The sequence below is a fragment of the Phialemonium atrogriseum genome (genome assembly GCF_030411735.1).
Source record: "Phialemonium atrogriseum strain 8032-3 unplaced genomic scaffold QBC33scaffold_32, whole genome shotgun sequence".
In the NCBI taxonomy this organism is placed as follows: domain Eukaryota; kingdom Fungi; phylum Ascomycota; class Sordariomycetes; order Cephalothecales; family Cephalothecaceae; genus Phialemonium; species Phialemonium atrogriseum.
The window spans coordinates 121539-133134 of record NW_026848169.1 but is presented as its reverse complement, the minus strand read 5'-3'; the positions used below and the strand labels follow the sequence as shown (position 1 = coordinate 133134).

The 11596-nt window shown below is 54.1% G+C and overlaps 5 protein-coding genes across 5 annotated transcripts in view; 2 read left to right on the top strand and 3 right to left on the bottom strand.

Annotated features, from left to right (window-relative positions):
- Positions 1–309: 309 nt before the first annotated feature.
- Positions 310–1569, bottom strand: QBC33DRAFT_549948 (uncharacterized protein). Its single transcript, XM_060429020.1, has 2 exons — positions 1095–1569; positions 310–896 (listed from the first exon to the last, which is right to left on the bottom strand). Exons 1-2 carry the CDS (start codon positions 1497–1499, stop codon positions 420–422), a joined length of 882 nt encoding a protein of 293 aa, XP_060279550.1. The 5' UTR covers positions 1500–1569; the 3' UTR covers positions 310–419.
- A 287-nt stretch (positions 1570–1856) lies between these two features.
- QBC33DRAFT_549946 (uncharacterized protein) lies at positions 1857–3591 on the bottom strand. Its single transcript, XM_060429019.1, has one exon. The coding sequence runs from the start codon at positions 3173–3175 to the stop codon at positions 1994–1996; it is 1182 nt and encodes a 393-aa protein (XP_060279549.1). The 5' UTR covers positions 3176–3591; the 3' UTR covers positions 1857–1993.
- Positions 3592–5342: 1751 nt separating this feature from the next.
- Positions 5343–6992, bottom strand: QBC33DRAFT_598515 (uncharacterized protein; the record flags this gene model as incomplete). Its single annotated transcript, XM_060431980.1, has 2 exons — positions 5343–5771; positions 6014–6992. 2 exons carry the CDS (start codon positions 6990–6992, stop codon positions 5359–5361), a joined length of 1392 nt encoding a protein of 463 aa, XP_060279548.1. The 3' UTR covers positions 5343–5358.
- A 1576-nt stretch (positions 6993–8568) lies between these two features.
- Positions 8569–10595, top strand: QBC33DRAFT_246413 (vacuolar protein sorting-associated protein 62). Its single transcript, XM_060422957.1, has 5 exons — positions 8569–8779; positions 8852–9278; positions 9340–9457; positions 9525–9574; positions 9633–10595. Exons 1-5 carry the CDS (start codon positions 8659–8661, stop codon positions 10234–10236), a joined length of 1320 nt encoding a protein of 439 aa, XP_060279547.1. The 5' UTR covers positions 8569–8658; the 3' UTR covers positions 10237–10595.
- Positions 10596–11187: 592 nt separating this feature from the next.
- The window catches only part of QBC33DRAFT_613772 (uncharacterized protein), a gene marked incomplete at its 3' end in the record, with an annotated part of 1775 nt that continues 1366 nt past the window's right edge, over positions 11188–11596 (top strand). Inside the window, exon 1 of the mRNA XM_060432559.1 lies at positions 11188–11412. Coding sequence (XP_060279546.1) covers positions 11306–11412 — 107 coding nt within the window. The 5' untranslated portion in view covers positions 11188–11305. The remainder of the gene's footprint in view (positions 11413–11596) is intronic.

The following is an 11596-nucleotide window of genomic DNA, read 5'->3' as shown; positions in this document are numbered from 1 at the left end:
TTGAGGAACTAGTAAGGAGAGAGAATTCTGTAAGGTGGGGAACGAGTGGGGAGCCTTCTTGGATGGCACAAGAGGAAGCAGATGGTAGTGGGGGCAGTCAATGATGAGGGGGGATGAGTGGAGCAATGGGAGAGGCAATGGCAACGGCAATAGCTCTTGAAGCTGGGGAAATGATTGTGGTCGAGAAGTCACTCCAAAAAACCGTCACAACAAAAGCAATGCCACAAGAATCTGTCTTTGGGAACGAAGGATTTACTACGGAGACTCTCTCTGCTAGGCTAAAGCTTTGCAACAACAAGCCCCTCTCAAGGACAACTGGCAGGCCGCCCGGACAGGTAGGCAACTGTTCCAGCCACCATCCAAGCTCTCCATCATCGCCAGTTCCCCGGTCCGGTTCCCGCGTGTACTTGCGCAAGCCATCAAACAAGCTCGATCTTATGCTCGCCCGGAACAAGCCGAGCCACGCGCGCCTTGATGCTGCGCATGACCTCCTCAATGGGCGTGTATAGCGTCAGACTGCTCAGCTGGATCGATCCAAGCGGATCCACCTCGTACTCGCCCTTCACCGAGTCGTATCGGATCCCTGTCGTATCCCCACGCACGCCTGCAACAAGCATACCTACCTTCTCGCCGCAGGGGCCATAGATCAAGGCGCCCGAGTCGCCCTCCCAGGAGAAGCGCGGTTTCAAGCGAAGCGCGCTCAGGGCAGTGCGGTTGGTCGAGTGGTAGCAACGGCCGTCGCGCGTCTCGATGCGGCTGGCCGCGAGGGGGGTCGAGTTGTGGCTCAAGGTTGTGCCCGTTTTGGCGCCGTGCTTGAACACGATGTCCTTCTTCTTCGCCTCTTCGTAGTCGTAGAGGTTCGACATGAGGAGTTCTACTGTTGGGGCCGGATGCCCCTGGTATTGGTTAGTTGCTGAAGCACTGAAGGGCTGAAGAGGGGAAGAAGGGGAAAAGGATATGACATGATAGTAGAGCGAGGTGTTATGATGCCTGGTTGGTTGAGGTGGTAGACGTAGGATGCGCGGATTGGGGAGGGGGGATGGAGTGCTCGGATCGATAGGGATGAGGGAGACAAGACGAGGGGAAGTACCCACATTCGACAGCGTGTCAACCGCAGAGATCCGGTGGGTATCGACAAGAACGGCGGCGCAATCGAGGGCGGTTTTTCCATCGGACGAGAACATGTTGTCAATCCCGGAGCTGAATTGAACGGTACCGAGGTGGCAATGGAACTGCGACAAGGTCGAAAGGAGTTGCTGCGCGTCGCTTTCCATCGGAACCGGGGGGTTGAAGTTGAGACCCGCGTGTCCGTTCGGACCAAACAGATTGCGAGGCGTGGTCGCGTTCAAAAGTTGCTTGTTCAAAAGTTGCTTGTTCAAATTCGCAACCCACATGTTGTACACCTCGGGCGTTGGGCAGTGGACCGCGCGGTCATCGTTACCCGTCAGCGGAGGGTTGATTGGGTTCCAGCTGTCTGGAGACTGCGTCAGAACATTCATTGCGGCCACGATGGGGGACGGCGAATGAAAAATGGGGGTGATGAAGACGTCCCTGAGCGTCTACCAAAACATACCAGAAATAGCGTGGTGGCACGTCACCGCCAAGTATCGATCAGCCTCGCCATCCACAGTGACCTAGCCAGGGTCTCAGTGAGATTCCACTGCAATGCCGGATTCTCACGCTTGATAAGCAATACATGACGACGGGTGTTTCCCCCCGGCGACAGGTGGGCCAGCTAGATTCTTCGTTTCCCTTTCTGTAGAAAAGTCAGAGTCACACACCTATATCCGACCACATGACCCAGCAAGCCAACCAGGTATTTCGTTAGCAACACAGGATGGAAGCTGAACACAGAGTTTGTTGGCAAGATAATCAATTCTTTTGTCAAGACCTCCTCCATCTATCGGTAGGAAGCCCCCAAAATATATACATTGAAGTCTAAGTTTACCAGCCACGTGGTATCATGAGTTCCCATCATAGTAATGCACACAGGTTAGAACGCGCCGAGAATCCCACAGACAACGATGCTAGAGACCAACGCGAACGCAGATACCCTACCGCCCGCATGCCCAGCACCCGCGGTCGGCACAGGAGAGCCAGTGGCAATGCCGCTAGCAGTGGTCCCCGGGCTGCTGGAGACAGTGACCTGCGACAGCGTGGTATACGTCCTGGTGCTCGACTTGCCAGCGCTGCTCGGGCTGGCAGCAATCCCGCCGTAAGACGAGATAGGTTGCGCCGTCTTCGTGGCGGGCAGGACTGTCGAGCTTGGAATTTCCTGACCACTACCGCTGCTGCTGCTGCTGCTGGCGGGGGTGGCGACCGGGTAGGTAGTGGGTGCATCTGCGCTGGCTGGGCTGACGGTGGTGCTCTGGACAGAGGAAACCACCTCGATGCTGCTGCTGCTAACCTGCATAAAGATGCCGGGCAAAGCGGTCGGTTGCGCGCTCGCCGATGGGCCGGCAGCCGGGCTGTCGTCCCCGCCATTCCCGCCATCCCATGCGGCCGCGGCCACACCGGGGGAAGCGGCCTCGCCAGAGCCCGCCACGACGGTCTTGCCGGAGTCGTACTGGACGTTGTAGACGGGGGCGGAGGCGAGCGGGGTGGTCAAGCCCAGAGTGTGGGAGCAGCTGGGCTGGTTGCTGACGGCGAGGTCGAGAGTGCAGGTCTCGTCGAAACCGAGGGAGCAGATGGGGTCGCAAATGTTGTAGAGGACATGGTTGCTTGCCACCCAGCTGCCCTCCTGGGCGAGGCAGGAGTTGAGAAAGTTGATGCTGTTGGAAGCGCTGAGCGGGAGCTTGTGACCGTCGGTGTGGATGAGGGAAGCGCATTCGGATGCATCGACCTCCTCGTACTCCATGGCGACAGAGCCGCCGGTAATGGGGTCGACAGTAGCAGGCTTGCCAGTCTGCAGGTAGTTCCAAGCGTCGTAGCTGACATCGTATGCGCCTCCAGACTGATCAATCCGCAGCAAGTGAACCGAGCGGCCGTTGTAACTTAGTTTGACGCAGATGTTGTTGCAATCAACGGAGCCAGGCCAGTAGGCAACGCGGTTCGTATTGATTTTGCAGCCGAGCACGCCGACCGAGGACGAGTAGCTATCGTGAGGCGTGGTCCACACAGCCTTTGCCGCAGCGCCTGCTGCGACAGCGAGGGAAAAGGGAATAACGGCGAACATGTTTTGCGAGTTGTCGTTGTAGATATATCGTTATGTGTACCAAAGAGCGTACGACTTCGTGGAAGCGGGTATCAGAATCGGGAACTTGTGCCCAAAGAATGGAATCCTGCCTGCGTGCGGAATGGGGTCGAAAGGAGCGTTGGTGATTGCCTAAATGAAGGAAATTCTCCAAGTTTGTTGAGTTTTGCAAAAGAGAGTGGCCGGACACAGTCGCAGCTGATGCGTTCCGACTCAGAGAGAGCGAGTGAGTCGCAGAGAAAGACAACGAAGCGCAGGAAGGAATGGAAAACACGCCGAGTCAAGGAGTGTCGGTGGTGCGAAGTTGCGGGAGGAAGCGTGCGCGGGGTGGCGACGATGCGCCTTTTAAAATTGGGACCTGCAGGAGCCAGCCGAGCCAGCTCAGCTAGAGAAGGATCATTCGTGCATTAGCGCCCAACTAGAGAAATCTTTCAGGTGGTGCCACGCAAAGCAAACCCAAAAAAGGTTGTTCGAAACATTGGAATAGGACTAGCCAGGGACCTGTGATTAGTGATTGGATGGGCTGCTGAGGTAGGGCAAAGCGAGCCCCACTCTGCTGCCGATCCTCTCGCTGTGACCCGGGACAGGTGAGTACATGTACTTGCCTTATTTGCGAGTTTTGCAGCTTAGTAGAGGTACCTAGTCACTTCATATTAATTTTGCTTCTGCCTTCGGTACTTGACCATTGTTAGGCTAACGTTTGTGACTCTAGATAGGGTCTACATTATGTACCTTTTGAGGCCGACTTTGACTCTTGGGTTAAGCACATAGTGTAGCTCAAGCCACATTCTCAAGAAGCCACATTCTTAAGCCACATTCCTCAAGCTACGCTCTTAAGCCACATTTTTGAGCCACATCCTTAAGCCACATTCTCAGGCCACATTCTCAAGCCACATTCTTCACAAGGGATTTAAGTCAGCTGTAAGGTCATGTGACTAGTTTCGCGGCCCTCCGAAAGGCTTCGTAATCCTGACCTGAATCACCTGATCATTCATTTTTCGGGCCCCACTTATACGGTATTACCGACAATTTACCGAAACAAAATTCCCCCCGGCTCTTGTTTTCCTTCGAAATCCCTCTCGCACTACGCCCTCTCTATGCATAATTACTGGTCTCCCGCCAACGAGCTCGAATGCATCATTGGTGGTCAAGAACGTTCCCGACCCAGATCTCAAAGCTCTAGAATCTGCTGGCACCATACAACCTATATCATGAAGGAGTTTCTGATTTCCGTCATGCAGCAAGGGGTCGATATGCACACAAATAAGCTTTGCGCCGCGGTTTGTCCAATGCGGTAACTATGACCTTTGCTGATATGCGTCTGCTGGCGTGGTTGCGTAGTTGGCATTCGACGATGGAGCTTCCGCCACAATATGTGCCAACGAGTAATGATAATATGGGGCGGGACCAAGAAAAACAAACCCACACGAAACAGGACACAGCGCCAATCTAGCTTGTCTCGAATAATAGTGGCATATCGATACCGAATGGGTGAGGTCGCAGGCCAACCTCTATGCAACAAGGCTTTGATACTTGTGGATCCGATGATAAACACGAAGGGTTCCCCGACGTGTTCATGGCATACTCGTGGTCGATAGCATGGCGGTTGGTAGTGATGGCTGTATGCAGGGGGGTCGAACTTGGACGTTCTGATGCATGGAGTCGCCAGAGGCGTGGGAGCTAGACAATGTACATGATGCCACACGTAATTCGAGGTCCATGGACAGTATTCAGCCTCTCGATTTGGCGTCTGGCACATGCAAAGACGTGATTGTAACGAGACATGCCTGGGCCATTTTGAAGGTTACTGAAAGAGGAGGCCTGCAAGGTCGGATCGGGGGGCCAAATTGCGAGTCCCCTTCACGTAGTGCCAGCACACCTCGCTCTGCGGCACCGTGGCGTCCGGCACTACTCCATTCACCTAGAACTTGTAGAACAGGCTACAAAGCCTCACCCTGAGTAGTGTATATAAAGCCCGGCTATCAACATGACTGGGCACACGATATCCCAAGCTAACTGAAGACAACTCAGTTCTCTCTTGTTTTGTATAACCCTTGTCCATCAAGTGCAGACAGCGCTAAGCTCCTAAGTATATGCCCATCTCAACATCTGTAACAAGCCTACCTAGTTTCAAGTAATAGTAAACTCTGCACCATCGAGGGGGCCTATACTAGCGAGAATGTCGCGACTTCCACGCCGCGTGCAGCCAAACCTTCCGGACTCACCCTTGGATCCGACTTGATGACATCCCCAGTTATATTGTTTCTGAAGCACTGGAACGTGGCCGGATCGTCTCCCGTCCTCACAACGCTCATCCTCTCCCAGCCCCTGAGAGGTCCTAGGCTGGGATCCTCGTCGGAAAGCGCCCCAGTCTGGGCATTGAAAAAACTGTAGGTACCAAACTGACCCGTGAAATCGTTGAGATTCTGCACCCGCCAGTGCTCGGGGAACGGTCCCAGCAGCGCGATGCCGTCGTTGAGGCCGTACACGAAGCATTCCCCGACTACGGTGGATCCGTTTGGTAGGGGCCGTAGCAGCATTGGCGAATCGCAGCCGAGGATGACGTAGATGAGGTCTCCTTTATTGCCACAAAAAGAAGGAAGAAGGAGAAAAGAGAAGCTAGTATCAAAAGTATCTCGAGAGAGAGAAAAGGGGGAAAAGGAAAGAAAAGACTCCTTAGAAGCAGGTGGTGGCGTCTGGTTGATCTTACCTTTCTCGGCGCCAGGTGGGCCCAAACAACGTAGCCTTCCTCTGTTGCCATGTACGGCCGCCCCTGAAGTAGTGACTGGGCGTGTTCTTCATGCCAGGCCAACAATGCACTTCCGGCATCGGTCGATCTCGCAAGCTCGCCAAACATGACATTCGCCGACTCCTGAGCCACCCAAGTCTCCAGATCAGGCAGGGTCTGGAGAGGGAATCTCTCGTGGAGGTAGTTCCCAATGAGCGTTTTCGCATACGCGACCTTGAACGGTTCGCCCATCACGTAAGGAGGGGCCGTCAGCAGATCCTCGGGCTCCAGATCCCTAATCGTCCGCAGCCGCGCTGGGATGGCGGACTCCACATTGACCTTATCGCTGGGAATCGGCGGGGACAAGCTCCTGACGGTCGCGCACCGGACGCCCGCCACCTTGAGGACGTCAGGAGCGCAGAACTCGGCCCAGCAGCTCGAGAACCCGGCGGCGAACTGCCAGGCGGCTTGCCTGGCGACGACCTTCGGGGATGAGAAGTCGGGAACCCAGGTCGGCGTGTTGACGACGACGCGTCGATCGAGGTAGCACGAGCGCAGGAGCGCCAAACGCTGGACGTGTTGGATGTGCGCGAGCACCGTCTCCATGTAGCCCCGCCCGACCGGCAGGCCGTACTGTGGGCGGATCCTGGCGCGGAACGACGGCGGGAGGAGCCCGACGAAACCGTAGATTAGGTCGCGCGGGTCCTTGCAGCGGCGGCTGTCGGCGCACGTGAAGGTGTTAGATATCGGGGCGCTGAGGTGGATGGGCGATGCGAGCCGCTCGACGAGGGCCAGTCTCTCGCGCGGGAAGAAAGCGGGGATTTCTTGCTTGTTCCAGAGACACAGGAGGGCGGACCGGAAGTGTGTCCAGTGGACGTGGTCGCGGCCGCAGTATAGGATGGCGTCCTCTGCGAGCTGAATCTCTTGCATGATCCAGAGACGTGCGAACCAGTCCCTAGATAGCAGCTGATGAATAGCCGACCATGTCTCCTGACTGTACGGCAGATCGGTGCGACAGTTCCCGCAGTGCAATTCCGTGGCCTCAGGTGGCGAAATCACGCACTTGTCCATGGTATGGACAGACTGCACTCCCCAGTGTTCTAACGTGTCTAGCGCGCGTCGGCTGTTCTCCGTGCCAGGGCCCAGCCAGACGACAACCCGATGTGCCAGGCTGTATATGTCGGTTGTGCGTGGGACTTTGTTCGTCCCGCTCGTTGATGTCAGATTAGTTGATGCTGATGGCGTCAATCCATAAAACACGCTCCTTGTCCTGGAAGCGCAGATGCCGAATGGCCGATGCGAGACTCTTGCCGATGAGGAGGCGGCCAAAGGATGTCCCAGGAGATGCCGATGCTGCTGCCGAGGCACCCGAAACCTTCACATACGCCGTTGCTTCAGCCTGCATTGGCCCCCAGGTATATGACAAGGCTTCATACCTAGGTACGTAGAGAACTTGATCACGATCCGTTTTCTCATAGAGAGAACGGTCAAAGGTTACGGTAGGGTGGACCCAGGATGTCTTCTCGTCTTCGCTGCTGCCTCCTGGATCCTCATAATTGAAGATGAAGCGATTGTCCAAGGTTTCAAGCACTTCCCAGTTGGGAGGTAACGTTTCAGCCAGTTCTTGTAGAGTCATCCTTGGCGTGCAGTGTTGTTGCGGAGGCAGTTGGGGGGTGTGAGATCTATCAACAACTATGTCATTGACGAAGGCGGCTGGCAGAATGGTTACGAGGCGGAGGTCATCTTTGCTTCCGAGCTTCTCGTACGAATAAAGTGACCTGGTTGGATTATTTGTCGCAGAAATTTGTCCAGGGCCTTGAACGTCCATGATTAGGTAGGAACTCAGTGTGATATTGTCAGTAACGCTCTCTTGATCTCTTGATCCACGAAGCCTGATTTGATAACGGGCATGTAATCTCTACTCCTTCGTCCCAAGGAAGAGATGCCGCTAGATGTTTATTCAAGCACTCGTGGTTACCTTGTCATAAATCCATCGGTATACCCTTGACGCGGGAGTGCGGAGGATCACCAGCCTCGCAAGCAGACGTGATTCCGAATGCGGAATCCCGGTCAGAGAATGAGGCTGACGGCTGATGGCCAATCAGCAAATGGGGAGGAAGCATCCATTTAAGCCCCGCATCTATATCATTACTTGGGGACACATGGAATGTGCCTTGGCCACGAGCAAGGCAGCCTTAGCGTTGAGGAGGAGTAAAGGCGTAGCCAACAGCGAAAGCCAAGAGGCAGGCTTACTGGCCAGTTAGAGGTGGGGATATTGAGTAAGTTGGGTTGGAAAAGTGTGGATTGGAAGTACAACATGTAGAGATCGTCAAAATCGACAGATTCAAGATTATCAATGGAAGGTGTCCTAGTTAATGTGGTCTTCTAAACGCAAGAAAAGAGACTATTGCTTTGCAGCACACTTTTTTTGATACAATGACATTCTAAGTCTCGTCTTTTCAAAAAAAGAGGCAAATCGGTCCAGTCTTCTTGCAGAGTCTTAACCAGGGATAATAGGCCCCGTTACTTGCAATTAGCGGGGATGGTTTCTCTAAGAAGATATAGTGGGGATGGAAGGGTCGGACTTAGGGATAGTGGGTCTAGTTCTGATCCTAAGTCCCGAAGATTCCGGTGCTGATTTAGCGTCAATGCCCTTCATATTGTATGTGTCGCGTCTACACGAACTTGTTTGTTTCCACGATCTACCACGTAGTCAGGGAACTAGGCGGGTTTTGAGATGACTGGGGCCCCGCCTACTCAAGCATTCATGCTGAGGCACCTATTCTTCATCGGCCTACTCGGAATATCCGCTGGGACCGAGCCAGACCTCAGGTGCCCAGACTATGTGGCAAGTCATGGTATGTCAATTGTTGGCGACATCATGACCCAAACGCGTGCAATGCCACCAGAGATCTAACGAACTCTTCTAGCGCCTCTTGTATGGCTGCATTCAGACGACCCATACAAGCCAAGCGACCTACTTACTCACGTTCGCCACACAACACCGGTTCTAGACGGAGAGCCAATTCGTGGCCTTCCCTCACTCGGGTTGGACAACCTAGACATTCTCAACGAGTCCGGAGATCATGTCGCTCTCACTTCCGACGAGGATCCCACCACGTTCCCAGCATGGATCTTCGGTGAGGCTCCAGACGCGACGGGCAAGCTCCATAACGCCACGCCCTGTGTTGTGATTGTGGTTGAGAAGAGCCAGCAAGATGTCGATGCGTTTTATTTTTATTTCTATTCATATAATGAAGGACCAAACATCACCCAAGTCCTAGAGCCGCTCGACCGTTTGGTGAGTGGTGGCAAGGCAGCGTCGGGGATGCATTTTGGAAATCACATTGGAGACTGGTCAGTCGTTCAAACAACAACGTGGGTTTCTGGATATTGCTGATCACTGATTATTCTAAAGGGAGCACAATATGGTTCGTTTCCGGGATGGAAAACCTGTTGGCATTTACTACAGTCAGCATGTTGACGGCAAAGCCTATGGTTGGGATGATCCGATCATCTCCAAGGCAGATGGACGGGTACGTTAAGCCTCAGCTTCCCACTATCTGAACGCATGTCCTAATCTCCCTACTACCCACTTTGTAGCCTCTTGTTTACAGCGCTCGTGGCTCTCACGCGAACTACCCAGCATCAGGGTAGGTCTACTTGGCCCCTAAGCACCGTCCTCGAGACCACACTAACCCAGCCTCCCAGTGACCAAGTGCACAACGCAGCCCTAGTAGACTACTGCGACGCAGGGCAAAAGTGGGATCCCATTCTTTCGGCGTACTTCTACCGATTCGACCCCGCCACCTTCACGGTGACCAGCCTGGTTCCTCCCAACAGCTCGTCCTCCGCACCACCACCATCCTCTAACCCGACGTCCTTCTTCTACTTCACCGGCCGCTGGGGGGATGTCCAGTACCCAGACTCCGATCCGCGCCAGGAAACTGTGCCGTACTTCGGACTCAAGCGCTTTCAGTCGGGTCCGACAGGTCCTCGACACAAACACCTGGTACGGAAGGGGCTTCTGCCGGATCGGAGGCGTAGACAAGGCTGGATGGAGTGGGGTGTGGGGATTTATATGTCGCTGTATCCGTGTTGTTTCAGGGGTTGGAGATCATGGGTTTCGCTGTCGTTTGTTATCGTTACCCTGGTTGGGATTGTGCTTGGAATAAGGTCTGTCTTCCGGAGATGTAGAAAGCGGGGCTATAGAAAATTACTGGAGGATGACATACCGTTAGACGACCGGCGAAGAGAGGAAGAGGCTTTATTAGCTTCCTCCGATGAGGAGGGGGGAGAAGAAAACGATCATTAGGTTGAGTTGGCTTCATGGATTTCGTGGGCGTTGGGATAAGAGCGAGAAACCTCGACCGAAGATTTATCTCTTGGTGGAATCTGTAATTAATTGTACGTGCTAGGGTGTGTAGAACAGTTTGATGACGTCAGAGTTCATCCAGATGCTGTTCTGCTTGCTCAAATGCGCCGGAAAGAGGGATGCTAGAGAGCGTTGCAACATTGGTGTTCCTGGTATATTTTCCAAATCAGATAAGCTCCTAGTACGAGAAGAATATCGCTGTGATTTTGTTAGTCTAGTGCAGATAACTGGGAGGGGGTAATTATAACGCGATGGCACGCATATGTACGGTGTGCCTCACGTCGTCGTCCGCAGAAATATGCGCGGCGCTTGCCCCTTGAGTGCCAGACCAAACAGCACGCGCGTACCAGCCAGCAGGATCTGATTCGAGGCCGACAAGCAGACGTAACGACTACGGCATTAACTACCGACGGAATTCCAGCAGCCGAGGCCGCGTCAAGGAGCGGGACTTGGGCGGGAGGGAGCAAATACAACCTGGCCGAGTTTCAGGCGATGAAGAAATATATTAGGCGAAAATATATTGAACGTCCTTCCCGGTCTGTACGCGTTGTTTCCGTTGCTACTTATATCATCACCACCAGGGCGCCATGCAAACGGCAGGGCTGATTTGGAGAGAAAGATTTTTCAGCAGAGCTCTCCTTACATTCCTCCGGATAGATGATGATGATTTATAATAGGCGTGTGTGTAACAACCACCGACGGCACGATATTTCCTCCGGCTTGATATTTACTCCGCCTCTCCACCCACACACGGAATGTTCTGCGGACTGTTCTACCGGAATGTGGCCAACGCGTACGGCACCGGCCGGAATTGGCACCCCGATGGCGACAGGAGGTCGACATTTAAATTTCCGTTTTCATGGGCAAAGCCTGTCCCAGATTCTCTCTCGCTCACACTTGATTATTGATCTGTCGTTCTCTCTCGTCCCCAGTGTCCCTTACTCAAAACTTTTCTCAAACTGAATTCTCCATCGTCGGCTTCACTCCACATACGCGAGAAGCCGCCGAAATGCTCGGTTTCCTACACCGCACGTACCAGATCTTCGGTGGGTTCAGCGTCCCGGCGAAGGTCTCCAACCCCATCCGGGTTGGCATCTTGGGTGCGGCAAATGTTGCGTGAGTGACCCTCCATCCACCCCCTCCCCACTCTCGGTCCTCAGCTACATTAAAAAAGAGTTTGGGCGGGGGGGGGGGGGGGGGGGGGGTTTTTTTTATACACCAAAGTGGTGTTTTGGGCAGAACGTGGGGGCCGCCACCCCCCAGTCCCCAAACAAAACCGCGCAAACACAACCCGCGGTGG

Bases quoted from the DNA above. Each gene is read 5' to 3' on its own strand.
- QBC33DRAFT_549948 (XM_060429020.1), bottom strand. From the start codon at position 1,499: ATGAATGTTCTGACGCAGTCTCCAGACAGCTGGAACCCAATCAACCCT. The intron at 897-1,094 runs GTGGGTACTTCC...AACCAATACCAG, and splicing joins CGGTTGACACGCTGTCGAAT to GGGCATCCGGCCCCAACAGT.
- QBC33DRAFT_549946 (XM_060429019.1), bottom strand. From the start codon at position 3,175: ATGTTCGCCGTTATTCCCTTTTCCCTCGCTGTCGCAGCAGGCGCTGCG.
- QBC33DRAFT_246413 (XM_060422957.1), top strand. From the start codon at position 8,659: ATGACTGGGGCCCCGCCTACTCAAGCATTCATGCTGAGGCACCTATTC. The intron at 8,780-8,851 runs GTATGTCAATTG...GAACTCTTCTAG, and splicing joins AGACTATGTGGCAAGTCATG to CGCCTCTTGTATGGCTGCAT. The intron at 9,575-9,632 runs GTAGGTCTACTT...CCAGCCTCCCAG, and splicing joins GCGAACTACCCAGCATCAGG to TGACCAAGTGCACAACGCAG.